Here is a 21,993-nt window from a genome sequence, read left to right on the forward strand (position 1 = left end):
CCGCAAGACTGCCGCTCCAGTTTTTTTTCTTTATTGTGATTTCATTCCCCAGCCCCATATGGGCAGGGGAGGGCTGTCAGCGGCACAATCCGCCGCTCTTCAGCCGAGTGACATGACAACTTAAAATAAGAATAAAATATTACATACATAAGGTGATAAACGAGAACTTAAAACAGAATAATGGGAGAAAATGGAGGTAAAAAATAGACTAACACGGAGACGTTCATGGAGGACAGTTAAAAAAAAGTCACCAGAAAGTTAAAAAACACAGTTGGCGATTCTTCAAAACTCAGAGAAGACACTGAATGGACATGGACAGGTTAAAAGTCGGCCACAGTAGTAAAAACACTCTGGAACAACACACTTAAAACCCACTTGGAGCACACATGAAGAAGAATAAAGCTGCCAGGCAGGATCTGCTGAGGGAAAGGGCAGAGAGGATGGAAAAGGAGGGGAGAGCATGGGGCAGCAGGGGAAGCGGCGGGAGGAAGAGAGGAGGGGCATCAGTGGGTACATGAAGAGGCAGGAGACACATGGGGTGGGAGAGGAAGTGGGAAGACAGGGCAGGAGGGAGTGCAGAGAAACTGAAAGGAGGCACAAGAGATGGAGGGGGAGTAGTCGATCTGTGTTGGCATGTCGATATATCATTGTGAGCTGCACTGTGACGACGTCTTTGTGAGTTTATTACACCAAGCGCCGGATTCCATGATTTATCAAGGTTGAAACCACTATATTAATTAAATTCGACGTCAATACAATGATCTGCCACTACCGACTTGTTAGGTTGCAAAATTCGTGTGTACCTCCGGTGTTCTATACATCTTTCTTGGACAGTTGTTTGTCCAATGTAAGAAAGGCTACATTCACATGGAATTTTGTAAACTCCAGATTTTCGGAGCAGCAAATCATCTTTGACCGAGTCCACGAGTTCAGCTGTCTTGGGTGGAGGACGAAACCACTCCTATTTTTGATGAGAGGTTACCCACATATGGCAGGAAGGCCGTCGATTTAAAGGTTTCTTCGTCTTCTTCTGCTTTCTTTGTGGCCTCTTTCGGTTTCATTTTCAGTGCCTTCTGTATTTGCTGTGGGGAGTACCCATTGTCTTCAAACACTCTTTCTAAGTGGGAAAGTTCATCTTGCGGACTGCTTTCGTCAGAAAGAATATGCGCTCTATGGGTCAAAGTTCGGAGAACACTCATCGTCTGGGCAGGATGGTGGCAGCTATTTGCACGTAAGTACAACTCCGTGTGCGTCGGCTTCCGATATACTTCATATCCCAAACTGCCCTCCTCTCTGCGCCGATCCAGAACATCCGAGAATGGAAGGCGTAAAGGGACGAAGCGAGCACTGGAGCAGCAGTCTTGTGGCTCACTCTGAAGATGGCTGAACGTTATACAGCCGAAATATTAGAAGAAGATGGAGAATTCTTGCGGCTGCACACCCGAAACTTAATGGAACAATCTATGCGTCGCCATAACCTGAAGATTCACAAGTCCGCAGGAATACGACCGCGCAGTGCATAAGAAAAACTACAGGTATTCAAGGCAGGACAGACCCACTTGATACAAAAACGTGTATTTGCGCGTTTCACGGACGCTCGATACAATTTCATGGGGTGCAAGATAGTGACTACGTTAGACACAGAAAACTGCGCGCGACGTAGATTACAGTGACTTCAAGATAAGCATAGCTTCAGTGCTGCAGTATTCGAAGATGTAAGATAACGAAATTTCAAACGAAGTATCAGCTTGACGATGTACAGAAAATTGCGGAATCGACACGAAAATTTGTAGATGAGGTAAACAAACTTATCCCATTGTTCAGTAAGGAAAAGCCTCTGACCAATTGGGATTTAAGAGGAAACGCATATGAAAGGAACTCTGTAAATGAGAGGTACCAATTAACATCAACGCCTTAATGCATAAAGTTATGTCGACTGCTAATCCGGATGGTAAATTGGCATGGAAGTTATTTATTGTGCTGCGAGAAGATGGAGATGCTCAGCTACCTACTAGTCTTTCTCGTGTGCGTGATCTTGCAAGGGCAGCAGGGAATATTTAGGTCGCAGTAGGCAGAAGTGGTAAACAGAATGTAACAACTACAACTTTGGTACGAGCACTTCCTGTGGCCAATAGCGGTCAAAATAACTTGATTTTGTTGATTCCTGGTCTGCTTATAAAAAATCATGCTAATTTAGAGCAAACTGTCACTCCTAAAAAATGTGTTACATTGCAATTCATATCTCCCGGTATGAATGGACAAATGCAGCCTCTGGATATTCGTTTTTCCGTGCCAAAAACTATATTGTCTCACTACGTGTAACTACATCTTAAAGAACAGCCAGTTTCTCTATAAGCTCCGCGACAGGCTGTTTCATATTTGGTTGCATGCCGTCACATTCCATTAGTTCTCATTACGCCGTTAAACCAATTTGATTCTATAAGCATTATTTAAGAGTAGATATCTAACTGAACGCTCTATACGGTTTGTAACTCCCAAGAAGTTCGCCTTCGATCTTGATGTTGCGAACCTTTGCGATCACTGTGGACCCCATTTTTCATTCGGAGTTGATGGTGCAAGTTAATGGTTTGTTTTGAACATTTCTTGAATGTCGGCGATGCCATTTTGTGAAGTGTAATACATACATCCCAAAGAGGGATGATATCTGCACCTCCCGGACGCTCATTTTCTGTCGCCATCCTGATGAACTTGATGACTCAGTAGCAGCTAATAATTGCTAGCACTTTCGATCTCGCGCTCAAGGGATTCCTTGTTAGCTTGAGTTGGGACACAAAGACGTGCTAGAGGCCTGCGACCATTATGTAAACTCTGAGCACGTCTTATATCACTGCTTTATTAGGTCGCTAGAATGAACAGGTCACTTGTTAAAAATTACATTTGCTGAAACGTTTCGTTTGTCTCCCATGATTGTAATATCATCGTCAGGCGAAATTTATAATACTCCCGGTAGATACCCATAAATGTTGAAAGGGATATTCTACTTAATGTTGGCTCTGAGCACTATGGGACTTAGCATCTGAGGTCATCAATCCCATAGAACTTAGAACTACTTCAACCTAACTAACCTAAGGACATCACACACATCCATTCCAGAAGCAGGATTCGAACCTGCGACAGTAGTGGTCGCGAGGTTCCAGACTGAAGCGCCTAGAACGGCTCAGCCACACCGGGCGGCCTACTTAATGTTCATAACTTCCATTTTCTTCGTTGTGGAGAAGACAAGGATACGTTGGAGGTGGTAAAAACGAAGGGCAGCAATTCACGCTGCTGAATGAGAGAGAAGACATTATTACAATGAAATGAACACCCTTAGCTGCTTACAGGCGTTGACATACGTCAACGGGCACAGATGAAAATGTGTGCCCCGACCGAGACACAAACCCGGGATCTCCTGCTTACATGGCAGACGCTCTATCCATCTGAGCCACCGAGAACACAGAGGACAGCGCGACTGCAGGGATTTATCTCTGGCACGCCTCCCGCGAAACCCACATTCTCAACGTAAGCAGCTAATGGTGTTCATTTCATTGCAATTTCATTCTAACGAGCTGCATGGTCGCCGATGGTATATGTTCTTTCGGACACGTCCGAAAGAACAGATACCATCTTAGTATATATATATATAGAAGACTGGCTCTGAGGAGGTGAAGCCTCAGTCCCTATCAGAAATATCCGACGATTGTGGGCGTGAACTCGTGGTCCTGTCTCCCCAGTCAGAGTGACCTGTCCTTCCGATTTATCTTGCCCAACATATACCTCTCTTCTCCCCAACGAAGGAACGATAAGATATAAAAACTCGGTGGTGTATCCTTTCTTCCATTTGTGTACGTCTACCGCGAATACTATACAAGGGGCTACAAATGAAAAGGCGAAGATGTAAAAAGTAAATAAACTATTTATTATTTTGAAAGTAAGAGCCAAAAATTTTAATACATTTATTCCACAGTGAGACAAAAGGGTCGGTGTCTTCATGGGAAGTACTCGAAACAGCATCATTCCATTGCAGGATAATAACCGCTCACGTGTTGCCAGGATTGTTCCAAGCACGCTGCAGAAGTTTCGCTGGGGAGCACTTAACACTTCTTCTGTACAGTCAAGATCTCTGTCCACGCGGTTTCCGTACTTTCAGAGCCTTGAAGGAACGGACTCGTTGCCGTCGGTTTGCTTCGGATAAAGAGATGCAGACCTGGGTACAAACATCGTTCCGTAGGCTATCGCAAACATTTTTCCATGAAGGCACTGACCGTCTTGCCTCACAGTAACAGATTAACAGTTAGGTCGATTACTTCTGAAATAATAAACAGTTTACTGACTTTTTTCCATGTGATCATTTTATTTTAGGGACCTAATAAAATAGTGATATCGTGCGCGGACTGTGCCATCTTAACACAACATTCCTTCAGTTACTTTGAGAAAGCAACCACTATCCTGGAATGAGCTGATAGTTAAATTCGCCGATCCGTTGTTGCTTCAAGCCACAGCGTAAAATATGTGATTTAGTGCGATCGCTACGTAAACTCTTTATGCCAAATAAATAATTCACAATGAAGATATGCATAAGCTGCTGAATACGTCTATCCTGAAGAAGAGTAGAGCATTCTGTTCAACAGTCTATAAGGAAGTACGTCAAGTCAGAAGGCTGCGGATTTCACTTGGTCAGAACTGAATGTACTTCTCTCAAAGTCAATATTTGGTAGGAGTTTGGCAACAGGTTCAAATGGTTCAAATGGCTCTGAGCACTATGGGACTTAACATCTCAGGTCATCAGTCCCCTAGAACTTAGAACTACTTAAACCTAACTAACCTAAGGACATCACACACATCCATGCCCAAGGCAGGATTCGAACCTGCGACCGTAGCGGTCGCGCGGTTCCAGAACTACTTAAACCTAACTAACCTAAGGACATCACACACATCCATGCCCAAGGCAGGATTCGAACCTGCGACCGTAGCGGTCGCGCGGTTCCAGACTGTAGCGCCTAGAACCGCTTGGCCACCAGCGGCCGGCGGCAACAGGATAGGTAAGAGACTGGAAGTTACGAATTGATGGAACGTTTACTTTGCTAAACCTGTTTCTAGCTTCCCGATTCCATCTGTTCATGTGTTTAAACACTGACATTGAGGCAAGTGATCACACGGTAGAAACCGGGAAGACCGACTGAGCTACCTGTGAGAGATTATGCGAAAGAATTTCCTCACCTTCTAGTCATAGTTTATCGTAGGTAGCTGGAACAACAAGAATACTAAGCTATTTGGAAGAAAGCACAGGTCATTACTGTTTTCAAGAAGGACCGCCGGACAGATGACCATAATTATAGGCCTATTTTCTTATCTCAGGCCGCTGTAGAATTATGGAGCGTGTTCTGCGTTCACGCATTACGACGTCTCAGTAACATGACAATGTGCTCTATTCGGTAAACAGAGAAAGTAAGAAACACAGCTCAGTCTGTTCATCGTCGAAATACAGAGTGCCGTAGGCAAGGTGGCTGGGTCGATATCGTATTTTCTGATGCAGTTCCACATTATTATGCCGTGAGAAAAGTGCGATTTTAAAGCGTATCGCACCAGATTTGTGACTGTATTGAGTGATTTCTAAGAAACAAACCTCAGTGTGTTATTTTTAACGGGACTAAATCGACGAATGTAATTTATGGAGTACCCCTATGGAGTGTTTAGGACTATTGCTTTTTATAATATATATATATACCGGGTGATCAAAAAGTCAGTATAAATTTAAAACCTTAATAAACCACGGAATAATGTAGATAGACAGGTAAAAATTGACACACATGCTTGGAATGACATGGGGTTTTATTAGAACCAAAAAAAAAAAAAAAATTGCTAGACGCGTGAAAGATCTCTTGCGCGCGTCGTTTGGTGATGATCGTGTGCTCAGCCGCCACTTCCGTCATGCTTGGCCTCCCAGGTCCACAGACCTCAGTCCGTGTGATTGTTGGCTTTGGGGTTGCCTGAAGTCGCAAGTGTATCGTGATCGACCGACATCTCTAGGGATGCTGAAAGACAACATCCGACGCCAATGCCTCACCATCACTCTGGACATACTTTACAGTGCTGTTCACAACGTTATTCCTCGACTACAGCTGTTGTTGAGGAATGATGGTGGACGTATTGAGCATTTCCTGCAAAGAACATCATCTTTGCTTTGTCTTACTTTGTTATGCTAATTATTGCTATTCTGATCAGATGAAGCGCCATCTGTCGGACATTTTGTGAACTTTTGTATTTTTTTGGTTCTAATAAAACGCCATGTCATTCCAAGCATGTGTGTCAATTTGTACCTCTCTATCTACATTATTCCGTGATTTATTCAGTTTTCAAATTTATGCTGACTTTTTGATAACCCGGTATATATATATATTTTTACATTCTGTGTTGCGACTCTCAGAAGGGACGTGGCCTTACTGTAGGGGCGTCGTGGTGGCACAGTGAAAATAAGGATTTGCTTTCTGATCAAGAGAACAACGTGTACGCTGTTAGTGATATCTAGAGGGCCGACAATTAAGTGTTTTTACTATGGCAACTTGGTACACGGCAGTCGAATCGTACTACTTGACTCATTTGTTTCTTCTCAATAACAGTCAGTTTGAATGTTAGGTTTGTCGAATACAGATATTTATAATTGTTGTCAGTCTCCTGTGATATGTGTTTCTCTGTCATATTGGACAAATATTTAAATGCAAGTACACGACATGATATTTCAAATCTATTGTTGTGACTTGGCAAGACAGCCAAGCCACTAGGAGGAAGCCGAAAGGCACGCGTTTAAGCTCACGCAGGCTGGCGTGAGGTCTGGAACAGGTAAAGTAATTATACTAGCAAAAAAAGTACGTAGCTGCTGGAATACTTAGCTTTAATCCATAATTGGTGAACATCGATCTGACGGTACATGCATCACAAGATAAATAGCAAATGATAATGGCGCCTTGCTAGGTCGTAGCAAATGACGCAGCTGAAGGCTATGCTAATTATCGTCTCGGCAAATGAGAGCGTAATTTGTCAGTGAACCATCGCTAGCAAAGTCGGCTGTACAACTGGGGCGAGTGCTAGGACGTCTCTCTAGACCTGCCGTGTGGCGGCGCTCGGTCTGCAATCACTGACAGTGGCGACACGCGGGTCCGACGTATACTACCGGACCGCGGCTGATTTAAAGGCTACCACCTAGCACGTGTGGTGTCTGGCGGTGACACCACATCTATCTTGCAGTTCTAAAGATATGAACAGAAGAAAATTAGAAAATATGACGGCAGTTACTTGAATTTCAGTTTTACATGTTCTACTGTTGGAAATGAAGAACGTCCCCAGTGTGTCATTTTATTCGAAACTCCTACCAACTGAAAGTATAATTCTTAATTAAATGAAACAACATTTGGAGTTGAATCGCTGCAGTTTTCTAAACAAACTATGAGAATAATTTTCCCACTCGTGCTAAGAGCTCCTCCGGATGCGCAGTTCGATGCGGTCGCACGTCGTCACTCATAAAAGTGAAGCCAGAGCAGAAAGCACCCCTGAAAAGACTCAATGGTGAAGGGAGTACAGTGTCACAGTAATGTTGACTGGTATTCGAAGATATAGAGGTCAGAACATGCATGCAAAATTATGCCTCCCCGCACCGTAACATATGGATCACCGAAACGACCGTGTTCGACAATTTTCCTTGCTTACATCACGGGTTTCCATCTATCGCAGTATGAGGCTACGTCGATAATCACTACTCAGCGAGCAAAGCACGCTAAACTACTCCTCGCTGGTCCACTCCCTACACTGGGCCATGTGCGAGTGTCAGCGCAACGCAATAAACTGATTGTCTTGCAAAGAGACCACACCACGCAGTCGCCATGCCTTTGTGGAGCGTGAGATTCGAGTGCTTGCAGTAGTGTTTCCTGTGGCTGCAACGGCATCCGCTGTTTGACGTTGATCGCTTCTTGGATGTTGCACAGTATAGCGGTCATGTGGTGCTGTAGTTGATCGTGGTCGACCATCTCGTCTTCTTTCGGCTGCAGTAGTTGCAGTTTGGATTGCTCCACACGCACGTTGAACAGTGCTATGACCAATACCAAACTCCTGGGCTACATGTGTCATACGTCGTGCTTCTTCCAATATCCAGGTGATCCTTCCCCGCGTGAGCTCGTCCAGATGTTGTCTCCAGGCAGTGTTGTAATGAAGAACACCACAACATTGCTCCAAAGCTCCTTTGACACACACTATCTTTTATCGTTTCATTCCCCTTGTCGTGTTACAGGACCAGCCCCATTTGGCGCTTTAGTCACGTTGACCTCACGCCATGAGATATCCAGATTTCTGTGTACGACTGGGAGACCTCTGGCAACATGCTCCTGCACATAAATTCATTTACACCGACTTATAAACAAGTTGTATCATGAAATTTCCTGGCAGATTAAAACTATGTGCCCGACCGAGACTCGAACTCGGGATCTTTGCCTTTCGCGGGCAAGTGCTCAACCATCTGAGCTACCGAAGCACGACTCACGCCCGGTCCTCACAGCTTTACTTCTGCCAGTATCTCGTCTCCTACCTTCCAAACTTTACAGAAGCTCTCCTGCGAACCTTGCAGAACTAGGACTCCTGAAAGAAAGGATACTGCGGAGACATGGCTTAGCCACAGCCTGGGGGATGTTTCCAGAATGAGATTTTCACTCTGCAGCGGAGTGTGCGCTGATATGAAACTTCCTGGCAAAGCTCCCGAGTTCGAGTCTCGGTCGGGCACACAGTTTTAATCTGCCAGGAAGTTTCATATCAGCGCACGCTCCGCTGCAGAGTGAAAATCTCATTCTAAGTTATATTATGTTATCTGTCTTGTCCTTAAGTTATGCAGAGTGATTATTATCAGCTGCGGGTAGCGATGTGTTGTCTAGTGTACTTTTTCGCATGATACCAAATACTTCTGACTACAGTGCATATCTTTAAATGTTGAAAGGATGGTACTCTCTTTATTCCATCTGACCTCTTTGTTTCCCCCCTTGTCGCTTCAGAAGCTTCCTGTTGACAACAGGTGGTTCTCGTGCTGTCTGGGCTGAACATCTTCTGCGGCAGCGCCACCCTGGCTGTGAACGCGACGCAGATCTTCCTGTGGAGCGGCAGCTCCATAGACTCGGACGTGTCCACCATCATCGTCAACAGCATCCAGACGGTGTCGTCGCTGGCGGCGTCTCTGCTGGTGGACCGGCTGGGCCGGCGGCCGCTGCTGCTCGTCTCCTTCCTCGTGTCGTCCGCCTCCCTGGTCGCCGAGGGCTCCTACTTCTACCTCAGGGAGCACGCCTCCAGTGACGTCACCGACACCCTGGGCTGGCTGCCGCTCACCGCCCTCATCTGCTTCTACGTAAGTAGGCGTAGCTTTACCATCTCGAAGCGAAAAATCTGACAATGGAGTGCCGCCGTACCTCTTCCCCCCAAAGCACAAAAAATTTGATAGCCTACCCTCCTTTATTTTTTACCTGGGAGTTCATAAGAACTTCTGACACTGGTTTTATGGCCTGAAATGTTACCCCAGTTTATACGGAGTCTCACCCACTCGTACCAAGGGCATTCAACAAGTAATGCAACACATTTTTTTCTGATATATTGATACAGGATTCCAATACCGCATATTATTATTTTGACAACTTTAGTGTTTTTGTCCACATGAGGCGGCGCGGTCCTTTCCGTCCCTTTACGACGAACCTGCATCTACCTGTGAACATTGTCTCAGCATATCATCAGCAGGGAAGCCGAGCGAAACCTACTGTACTTCGACGTGAACCAGGCTGCAATTAAAGTCACTAATCTACGTTTCGGGAGAAAGTTTTCACACGAAATGAAAGGTTGGAAATTGTATGTATGTATTATTTTGAGCTTTCCTCAGTACAGAGGCTTCTCTCCAACATAATAATTTCTAGGTAATTACAATACAAACAATAAACGTTCTTAAACTATATTTTCAAAATATTCCTCCAGGTGTTTCGATCTTGTGTGTCCTCTTCCTCTGCGCCCATTCTCCCCATTGTGTGCTGTACATTTTGGAGCCATGTGGTCATTGGTCGTCCTCTTCTTCTTCTCCCCTCCGGTTCCCACTCCAGTATCAGTTTTGGTATTCTGGTTTTCCCCATTCGTCGTACATGCCCGTACCACTGTAATTTCTTCCTATCCATTACGTCATATATTCTTTCTTTTATTTCCATTCTCCTTATTATTTCGGTGTTCCTTATCTTTTCTTTCCTGGAGATTCTTGCCGATCTTCTCCAGAAGTCCATCTCTAGAGCTTGTAATTTTTTAATGTGCTTCATGTTAATTGTCCAGGTCTCCGTTCCATACAGAACTACACTCTCTAATATGGATTTGTATATTAATTTTTTAGTTCTGCTCATTACATTCCTGCTCCATAAGACTGGGTTAAGCATCCCACTGACCCTCCGTCCGCTACTAATTCTTTTATTGATTTCTGACTCTGATTTTCCCTCGATTTCTAAAATGGATCCCAAATAACAAAAAGTGTTTATCTTTTTGATCTTCTTTCCTTCAATGTATAGTCCATCTGAATCATTAGTCATGTATTCTGTTTTTTGGTAATTAATCTTCAAACCCCAAGTTTTGTATGCTACTGCTAGTTGATTGCACATATAGTTAGCATCCTCCCCATCTTGTGCTACGACTACTTGATCATCAGCAAACAGTAAATGATGCAGGTAAACTCCATCTCTTATTTCTAATCCCATACTGTTACATTTACGAGACCATGCTCTAAGGCTAATATCTATATAGATTTTAAATAATGATGGTGACATGGGACAGGTTGGAAATGTTGTCCTTAATTAATATATTCTGAAACTTAGGTGAACAAGCATCTCTGCCAAGCCCGTGCTACTCTTAACACAGTCACTCACAATCCCTTTCACTCATGTTAGCACGTTTATGGTGATGCATTTCCAGAAAACGTAATAGCTACAAAAATACGCATTGTTTTTGGTTGAGAATGCTCGCCAAATATTAAGTCTGTCGGTACCTAATGCAGTCACAGTTTTTAGCCACCGACCTGCTCAATATGCCACGCGGAATATATTTTTCTCGTCACAAAATTCACTTAAAAATTCCAAAATTTCTACATGCCCATCGGAGTAATTATGCCATCACCTTACAACACTTTTTATGTATGAAACACTGCTAGATCCGGCAACTTATCATTTTCATCGGAACTACTATTACACACATCCGCACTGTTTCATGGCTAGTCTCCGACTCCTCTCTAGAATACTCTAAGTCTTCTGTACCAGCAGAGAGAGGTGCGCAAATGATATTGCTTTACCATTGGTCAGTTTACTCAACAGCCAACAGCAAAACAACATTCTCCCTCGTCAGTCCGCGCTTTTCATCAATAACCAATCGCAAAATAGTAAACCTAACGACTGCACTTTTTACTGACGTAATTATCTAATATGCTGAAGTTTTGTTTATGCATAAAGTTATTTACTATTGTTATTTATACCTGAATTAACATTCCCTTTACCATAAACTTCCTTTACAAATCTATTCTACAAAAATCCCCTTTGTCCACACCCATACTTCTTCGAAATGTTCCCACACTAAATCCCACTACATAACTAGTTAAACAATTATCTTCATATTAACCTTAAACCACACTCACGCATCATTCATACTGCTAAAACACATTTATAACATTTTACCTACACAAAAAGACATAATAACACTTTATGAAAATACTAGAACAGTTTATGAAACACATTCTATTACTTCAGTGCACTCTAGTGGGCACAATCAAAACTAAATCACAGTCCCCTATCCAACACTGTCCTCTATCGGCTGATACATAAACTACGTGAGCGTTCAGTCGCGCGTCACCATCTGTCACTATCCAGCTCTGAGACACATCTCCCACTTAACCGCCTCCAAGGCAGGATCGGTATACGGCGCTACGCCTCACACACAATCTCCGTTAAATGAGACGACTTTACGTCACGTTACTGGCAGAGTCTGTATCCCCCCTTGGTACCACTCTACTGGTCGTCGTGGGAGGCAACGTCTCGCGGCGTCAATAACGTCTCCATCATCCACATAATGCTTCCAGCAGAGTGCATCCTTCATTGGGCCAAACAGATGGAACTCGGAAGGTGCGAAATCCGACCTGTAGGGTCGATGTGGAAGAACAGTTCTTTGAAGATCTGCGAGCTCCTCTCAGACGCATAGACTTGTGTGAGGCTTTGGGTTGTCATGAAGAAGTTCGTTTGCATTTTTGTGACGACGAACACACTGAAACCGTTCCTTCAGTTTCCTGAGGACAGCAGAATACACTTCGGAATTGATCGATGCACCCCGAGGGAGGACATAGAACAGAATAACCCCTTCAAAATCCCAGAGGATAGTCACCATGACTTTAGGTGACTGAGGGTGCGGCTCTGAACTTTTCCCTCGGAGGAGAGGTGGTGTGGCGCCACTCCATGGATTGGTATTCTGTTTTTGGTTGGAAGTGATGAACCCATCGCCTGTGACGAAGCTGGACAAAAAATTTCCTCGTAACGCGCAAGAAATTTTGCTAAGATGGTCCTTCGTTGCCCTGTAAGGTGTTTTGTCAGGCCAGCGGCCACACACCGTCGATTACCCTAAGTGGTGGACGAGTATGTCAGCACTACAGACTTTTTCAGAGACGTCCAGTTGAGCAGCGAGGTGTTTGATTGTGATCCGTCTATCACCTCAAATGAGAGTGTCCGCACGTTCCAACATTGCTCGAGTCACAGCTACATGCGCATGGCGACACTCGAGAGATCGGACAGGTTTGCGCGACTTTGTTACGATGGTGACAGATGCCTTGCCCAACGACTCACCGTGGTTTTGTTCACTGCCAGGTATCTGTAGACATTCCGCAAGCACCTATGAATATCTGCGATCTGCTGGTCTTACGCCAAAGGAAGCTTAATGACATCTCTGTATTTGGAACGCACCTCCGTTAAGACAACTATATGAAGCCTATGTGTAGCGGCGCGACCATTCGGAAATTTATGAAAGTATAGGTGCTGAAGCAGGAATATTCCATGCTGTTTCACAACAAATTCCGCATTGTTCAACCGAAACTGGTCGAGTAAAAAAATGTCTTACTTTACTTACTGAATGCCTCTTGCAAGTAAACGTTTCTCCCTAATACGATTAAGGTTTCTTAGTGGCAAGGCCTATCCAAAAGCGAAACAAAATTTTAAAAACGTAGAGACGGGTTAATCAGAGTTAGCCAAGACAAAATTGAAATTAGAATTGTAACAGTAGCTCTCATGCATCTACTAACGGCATACGTAACGAAATTGTACCTCGAAGATACAATTTATGCATTGCAAACGTTTTTATCATTTGTGCTGCAGTCTGCCTAATAACCTGAAGACTCCTGAAATTGTGTGGTAGCAGAATTCATCTCGATAATTCCGTCTCCGCTGTCATATGTCGACACAGACAACTGTATAGCTTAAATTCTTGCTATTTGTAATCACTGCTTAAGGCAGGCTGCTGCACCCCAGCTTTGAATACCGTAAAATGGGCACGGTTCGATGATGCTGCTCTTGCGTGAGCAACTGTGAAGGTATGGAACGCGGAAAGATGCATGAAACAAAGACTAGTGAGCAAAGCAACTGGAATCACTCAACAGAGGAAAGTCCACTGGACCTGACGGGATACCAATTCGATTCTACACAGAGTACACGAAAGAACTTGCCCCCCTTCTAACAGCTGTGTACCGCAAGTCTCTAGAGGAACGGAAGGTTCCAAATGATTGGAAAAGAGCACAGGTAGTCCCAGTCTTCAAGAAGGGTCGTCGAGCAGATGCGCAAAGCTATAGACCTATATCTCTGACGTCGATCTGTTGTAGAATTTTAGAACATGTTTTTTGCTCGCGTATGATGTCGTTTTTGGAAACCCAGAATCTACTATGTAGGAATCAACATGGATTCCGGAAACAGCGATAGTGTGAGACCCAACTCGCTTTATTTGTTCATGAGACCCAGGAAATATTAGATACAGGCTCCCAGGTAGATGCTATTTTCCTTGACTTCCGGAAGGCGTTCGATACAGTTCCGCACTGTCGCCTGATAAACAAAGTAAGAGCCTACGGAATATCAGACCAGCTGTGTGGCTGGATTGAAGAGTTTTTAGCAAACAGAACACAGCATGTTGTTATCAATGGAGAGACGTCTACAGACGTTAAAGTAACCTCTGGCGTGCCACAGGGGAGTGTTATGGGACCACTGCTTTTCACAATATATATAAATGACCTAGTAAATAGTGTCGGAAGTTCCATGCGGCTTTTCGCGGATGATGCTGTAGTATACAGAGAAGTTGCAGAATTAGAAAATTGTAGCGAAATGCAGGAAGATCTGCAGTGGATAGACACTTGGTGCAGGGAGTGGCAACTGACCCTTAACATAGACAAATGTAATGTATTGCGAATACATAGAAAGAAGGATCCTTTATTGTATGATTATATGATAGCGGAACAAACACTGGTAGCAGTTACTTCTGTAAAATATCTGGGAGTATGCGTGCGGAACGATTTGAAGTGGTATGATCATATAATATTAATTGTTGGTAAGGCGGGTGTCAGGTTGAGATTCATTGGGAGAGTCCTTAGAAAATGTATTCCATCAACAAAGGAGGTGGCTTACAAAACACTCGTTCGACCTATACTTGAGTATTGCTCATCAGTGTGGGATCCGTACCAGATCGGTCTGACGGAGGAGATAGAGAAGACCCAAAGAAGAGCGGCGCGTTTCGTCACAGGGTTATTTGGTAACCGTGATAGCGTTACGGAGATGTTTAGCAAACTCAAGTGGCAGACTGTGCAAGAGAGGCGCTCTGCATCGCGGTGTAGCTTGCTCGCCAGGTTTCGAGAGGGTGCGTTTCTGGATGACGTATCGAATATATTGCTTCCCCCTACTTATACCTCCCGAGGAGATCACGAGTGTAAAATCAGAGAGATTCGAGCGCGTACGGAGGCTTTCAGACAGTCGTTCTTCCCGCGAACCATACGCGACTGGAACAGAAAAGGGAGGTAATGAACGTGGCACGTAAAGTGCCCTCCGCCACACACCGTTGGGTGGCTTGCGGTGTATAAATGTAGATGTAAATGTAGATGTAGATTTCTAATTAGTCAGCCGCGGTATCAGTACCGCGGCTGACTAATTAGAAATGGATTTTGATTACCACGTGTTCCAAACAATTCGAAACTTTGAACAAAGACTTAAGATTCCCCACACTAAATACGCCTGCAAAATGTACCGTGTACACAAAAAGCTAATCCTACGTTGGCTGAAGGGTCACCTGATTTACTTTAGCGTAAATGGGGTGTAAATGTGCAAGCTAGCAACGTAATCCAGAACGAAGTCGCTTCAGTTCTAGTATATTATATTTGTCCAGTGAATACCCGTTTATCATCTGCATTTCTTCTCGGTGTAGTAATTTTAATGGCCAGTAGTTAATGGCTCTGAGCACTATGGGACTTAACATCTCAGGTCATCAGTCCCCTAGAACTTAGAACTACTTATACCTAACTAAGCTAGGGACATCACACACATCAATGCCCGAGGCAGGATTCGAACCTGCGACCGTAGCGAGCCATTAAAGCAAATGCGCTTTTCTCTGCGGCAGGACCTTGTCATGAAATTTCAATCTTCAACTTTCTCCTCATAGTGTGAAAATATTTCGGCCCTTCTTAAAAAGGGATGACCTGCGCTTTCTTCCAGTCGCTAGGTTCCATTGTTTCTCAAGCGGTCTACGATAAATTACTGCTAGAAGGGGAGTAAGTTCTTTCACATAACATTTGTAGAATCTTATGTATGTCTCATCTGGTCCTGACGCCTTTCCACTACTAAGCGATTGCAGCCGTTTGTTTCATTCCGCGATCGGTTATCTCAATATCTGAAAGGTAGGAAGAAATTTTTGCTTATGAACAGTGGCTGGATACAAATTTCAGAGAATCTGAGTAGTCAGCATCAAAGTTTCAGTTATGAGGACGAAAATGTGCAGAAAAAATGAAAAAAAAATTCGAGGGCATCTTGCAGTATGTACTATACAAGTACGTTCCGAGTAAGGTCTTCAGGGGTGGTTTCAACAGCCGTTTTAGAAAACTTCTACGTAAACAACGAGAACTCCATCTTAGATACAAAAGAGGTAAAAAACAAACTGACAAACAAAAGCTGAACGAAGTGAAAACGAGCGTAAGGAGACCAATGAGTGAGGCGTTCAATGACTTTGAAAGTTAAACTTTGTCAAACGATCTGAGTAAAAACACTATGAGGTTTTGGTCACATGTAAAATCAGTAAGGGGGCAAAATCATCTATTCATTCACTCAGTGGCCATAGTGGCACCAAAACGGAAGATAACAGAGGGAAAAACCGAGCGAGGTGGCGCAGTGGTTAGCACACTGGACTCGCATTCGGGAGGACGACGGTTAAATCCCACGTCCGGCCATCCTGATTTAGGTTTTCCGTGATTTCCTTAAATCGCTTCAGGCAAATGCCGGGATGGTTCCTTTGAAAGGCCACGGCCGACATCCTTCCCTAACCCGATGAGACCGATGACCTCGCAGTTTGGTCTCCTCCCCTCAAATCAACCAACCAACCAACAGAGGGAAAGCCGAAATACTGAATTCGGTCTTCTGAAACTGTTTCACCGCGGAAGATAGTAGCGCGGTTCTTCCTTTCAACCGTCGTACGAACGCGGAAATGACAGATATTGAGATAACCGATCGCGGAATGAAACAAACGGCTGCAATCGCTTAGTAGTGGAAAGGCGTCAGGACCAGATGAGACATACATAAGATTCTACAAATGTTATGTGAAAGAACTTACTCCCCTTCTAGCAGTAATTTATCGTAGACCGCTTGAGAAACAATGGAACCTAGCGACTGGAAGAAAGCGCAGGTCATCCCTTTTTAAGAAGGGCCGAAATATTTTCACACTATGAGGAGAAAGTTGAAGATTGAAATTTCATGACAAGGTCCTGCCGCAGAGAAAAGCGCATTTGCTTTAATGGCTCGCTACGGTCGCAGGTTCGAATCCTGCCTCGGGCATTGATGTGTGTGATGTCCCTAGCTTAGTTAGGTATAAGTAGTTCTAAGTTCTAGGGGACTGATGACCTGAGATGTTAAGTCCCATAGTGCTCAGAGCCATTAACTACTGGCCATTAAAATTACTACACCGAGAAGAAATGCAGATGATAAACGGGTATTCACTTTGTAAGACCAGTTGTCGTAGTTGCTATCACAACCTTGTGATCATCCCTGGGACTCCCTCGTCTCTTTCACTATAATACAAAACGAGCAGCCCATCTTTGAAGCCTTTCGATGTCCTCCGTCAACGCTATTTGTTGCGTATCCCACACCGCACAGCAATACTTCAGAAGAGAGCGGGCGAGCGTAGTTTAGGCAGTCTCTTTAGTAAAACTGTTACATTTTTTAAAAGTTCTGCCAATATATCGCAGGTTTTGATTTCCCCACAACATTATCTAAGTTTTCGTTCCAGTTTAAGTAACTGTAATCTCTATTTAGTTGAGGTTATAGCCTTCAGATTTGTGTGATTTATCATGTAACTGAAAATCAGCGGATTCTTTTTTAGTGCGCATGTGGATGACTGCACGCTTTTCATTATTTAGATTCAGTTTTCACTTTTCGCATCATACAGTTGTATTGACTACATGATTTTATATTTTTTTATCATCTGATGGTTTTACTGGACCGTAAATGACAGCATCAACACAAACAATCTAAGAGGACTGCTCAGGTTATCTCCTAAATAGTTTATGTAGTTCAGGACCAACAGGGGGCTTATAATACTTTTTTGGGAACACCAGATATTACTTCTGTTTTACTCTATGACTTTCCGTCAGTTGCTACGAACTGTGACCGTTGTGAAAGTAACTCACGAATCCAGTAGCACAACTGACACATAGGCACGCAATATAATTAAAAGTCGCTCGTGAGGAACGCTGTCAAAAACCTTCTGGAAATGTAAAAATATGGAAAAAATTTGACGTCCACTGTCGATTGCACTCATTACTTCGTGAGAATAAAGAGCTACTTGTGTTTCACAAGAATGATATTTTCTGAATCTGTGTTGGCTAGGCGCTACAGTCTGGAACCGCGCGACCGCTACTGTCGCAGGTTCAAATCCTGCCTCGTGAATGGATGTGTGTGATGTCCTTAGATTAGCTAGGTTTAAGTAGTTCTAAGTTCTAGGGGACTGATGACCTCAGAAGTTAAGTCCCATAGTGCTCAGTGCCATTTGAACCATTTTTTGTGTTGGCTGTTTGTCAATAAATCGTTTACTTCGAAGTGATTCATGATGTTTGCGCACAGTATATTTTCCAAAATCCTACGAAAATCGACGTTAGTTATAGGGGTTTGTAATTCAGTGGATTACTACTGTTTCTTTTCTTGGGTATTGGTGTGACTTGTGCAACTTCCCATTATCTGGGTACTGATATTTCTTCGAGCGAGCGGTTGTATGTGATGCTAAGTATGGAGCTATTGTATCAGCATATTCCGAAAGTAACCTGACTGGTATACAATCTGGACCGAAATCCTTACCTTTCTTAAGTGTTTTAAGCTGCTTTGCTACATCGAGGGTATCTACTTCTAAGTTGCTTATGTTGGCGGTTGTTCCTGATTCGAATTCTAGATGTTTTCTTCGTCCTCTTTTGTGAAAGAATTTTGGAAAAGTGGCACTGAAGTCAATAACATCACCACTGTTATAACCCATTGAAGGTATTGATTGCGTCTTGCCAGGTTTGTTTGACGATGGCGGAAGGACATCTGAGTATAACGATCCAGGCAACGGCGGCAGGACCGTCTTGTATGACGACATTGGCTATGGTTGAAGGACAGAAGAGTAGATGATCACTGCTTCGGAGACGGCACACTCAGGGCTCCTACGGTCGTAAACCACGGAGGACCCAGGCCCTGGTCGCGGCCGCTACGCTCGCGTCCTACAAGGCAAAGGTCGAGGTCAGGGACGAGGAACAGCTCCGCCTGCAGGACCTTTGCATTAGGAACTTACACCCTGCCCCCTGTCAACATCGCACGCAGGGAAGTGGACTGTGACCAAACAATCACCAATGAAGATAGACGAAGTATGGACCAATTTGCACGAGCACAGCCTTCAGACGCGGTCAGATAACACCCGAACGTGACGCAGACAGCAACTGAGGACAGAAAAAAGCGCAAGAACAGGTCTCAAAATCCGATTGTGATGTTTTCCAGCAGCCAGAACACGAAGAAGAAGGCGACTTTCAACTCTTCTGGCGCAGTCGAGGCGAAAGGGAATGAAAGAATTCTCAGTAACTTACCGACACCACAAAGAGACAACTGTCACTCCCGACTTAGGACCAGTTCCCCCCTCCAACAAGAGGATGAACAATTGGATGTCACACCAGCACCTGGATCTGCACCTAGCACACCGCAGGGCGTCACAGGCCACCGGCTATAATACCACCCATTACTGGAAAATAACTATAATTTAAAGCTGAACTGGAGAAACATGTGACCGGCTCAATTAAAGCCACATAAGTGCGAAACTATAAAATAACACTTTGAAACGCTGACTGATCAACGAATAGGACTTCGCTTCTTCTGGAAAGCGAATACCCGCTTCAATAGACACCAACCACCTACGGAGGTAGTCAAATACTTACGATCTGATATATCAGGGGAGGAACTGGAAAAAGAACACAATGCCATTGGATTTCAGAGTGCATCACTGCATCAGTTCAAATAACGTGACGAAAAGACCGCTAAACTAATCCTACAAACAGTTTATAGCGTCTCGATGCTGGCTGGGCCAACCAGTGAATCCGTTTATGATATCAAACACTTGATCGACACCGAAGTTGAAACTTATAGGACGAAGGAAGGGCCATCACAATGTAAAAGTTGCCAGCGTTGCTTTAATACAGTGAATTATTGTAACTTGCCAGCGAGGTGTGTGAAATGTACAGGACACCACCCCTCGAAGGACTGCCAAAGGATGAAGACCTAGAAACCAAATTGCGTCAATTGTGAAGGTGAACATCCCGCCACATGAAAAGGATGCTCCACTTTCACATAAGCACGAACGATATACACGGCACAAGGCATTCAACACGACTCTGAAATCAATAACCAGCCACTACTACTGCTCAACCATAGGTCAACAGCACCAGGGAATTCCCCACACTGCCGACGAGGACGACATCCACTTCACGCCAAACAGCCACAACAAGCACCCAACAAGTGACCGTCGGTTCTACATCTACTAGCGCCACCTACGACTTGTCAGAGCTCAAGGAGATATTCTCAAGTATCACGTGCTTCCTGACAACACTTTAACAGAAAAACATCCCCGCCATCATTCAGGTAACGTTTCAACAGTTCAAAGCTGCACCAGATATTCTTCCCAAACCACTCGCTCTCTTCAGCGGCACCAAGAAACTCTTTGCTTCTGCAAATAGCCCGCTGGCCATCACCGAGAGATGACATCACATCTTGTATCCACAACGCCAATAGAATGTTATCTAGAAAGCCAGAACTGGAGGATTTTATCATGAGATTCAAGGTCGATATACTTTTTTTGAGAGAAACACTTCTTCTGCCTACGCAACAATACAGACTGAGGAACATTACTGGACCTCGGGCTAATGGTCACGGGGGCGGAACGGCTATCTTTCTCGGACGTAGCATCACACAGACACCTACACACCTGTCTCAACTAACATCACTGGATGCAACATCAGCTTGGTTGCAGCATACCGTAGCCCGGAGCGAACATTCCAAGAACCTCTTCTTGCCCTTTTCGGTCTCTGTTACAAGACACTATTATGCGGAGGTCTAAACCGAAGCATTTCTCTTGGAACTGCAGTTTATGGCGGGTCATGGCCCATCGAACATATGCCGGTGTGAGGTGGAGCGTACACCATTAAGTTAAGTAGTGGTTTTGAGTTTGTACATATGTACTGTTTGTGTTTTCCTTTTCTTTTTCGTTTGTAAATGTATAGCTATGGTGTTCTTTTAAATCATTGACAAAGGTCTTCTTAGGCACTTGTGGGTTTTATTGTTGTTCTGAAGAAGGTGTAATTATCTACGCCGAAACCTGGGTTAACACTTAACACTAGGTGCTTTATTCGCAATCGAGGCGGGTTTTAGTTTTTTAATACATTACATTGTTACTGTTTCTGTGCTGACAACACAGTACTCCCCGCCTCCTTTTATACTAAAAGGTGTGCTCTCGAGACATTTAGTAGCCAGTCAAGCGTTACATTGTGGTATTCCGCTAGTGCACACGCGATGCCGATATTAGAGCGGCTGTAACTGCAGTGTGACTGGTTGTTTTCTTCTGCAGGTGGCTTACAACGTGGGGGCAAACCCGCTGGTGTGGACTGTGGTGAGCGAGGTGGTGCCTGCCTCGATCCGCGGTCTCGCCAACTCGGTGGTGGCCGTCTGGACGTCGCTGCTCACCTTCGCCTGCATCAAGCTCTTCCAGGTCGTCTCCTCGGCGCTCGGCACCTACATCCCTTTCTGGTTCTTCGGCGCGTGCGCCTTTGCGGACTTCGTGTTCACGTTCTTTTTCATTCCTGAGACAAAGGGCCGTACGCTGGAAGACATCGGTGCCGAAATGAGGGACAAGTTAGTGGGCACTGAATCGAAAGACTGCGAGAAATCGGTCGCTCGATAACTCTAACACAGGACGACTCTGAAAAGTCCTCGTATATCTCTGTGATCTGAGTAATTTGAAAGCTCGAACACAGTTATGCGTCGAAAAAATACATGCATAAAAGTTGTGTGTGCCTTTCGTCGAGATTAAGCTTCTTTTATATGGGGCGTGTTTCTGAAGTAAGTTTCGTATTTTTTTATAGGAACCAGAAGTGAATATTTAAAAACGATTTTATTTTTACGTAAAAGCAGTATCTGAATCTGCAGCACAATTTTTGTAAATATT

The 21,993-nt window shown here is 44.2% G+C and overlaps 1 protein-coding gene across 1 annotated transcript in view; it reads left to right on the forward strand.

Annotated features, from left to right (window-relative positions):
- The window catches only part of LOC124613578 (facilitated trehalose transporter Tret1-like), a 32,031-nt gene extending 10,302 nt beyond the window's left edge, over window positions 1-21,729 (forward strand). The window contains exons 3-4 of the mRNA XM_047142293.1: window positions 9,053-9,379; window positions 21,397-21,729. Coding sequence (XP_046998249.1) covers window positions 9,053-9,379; window positions 21,397-21,729 — 660 coding nt within the window. The remainder of the gene's footprint in view (window positions 1-9,052; window positions 9,380-21,396) is intronic.
- The last annotated feature ends 264 nt before the right edge of the window (window positions 21,730-21,993 follow it).

Source organism: Schistocerca americana, chromosome 4 (assembly GCF_021461395.2).
Source record: "Schistocerca americana isolate TAMUIC-IGC-003095 chromosome 4, iqSchAmer2.1, whole genome shotgun sequence".
In the NCBI taxonomy this organism is placed as follows: Eukaryota; Metazoa; Arthropoda; class Insecta; order Orthoptera; family Acrididae; genus Schistocerca; species Schistocerca americana.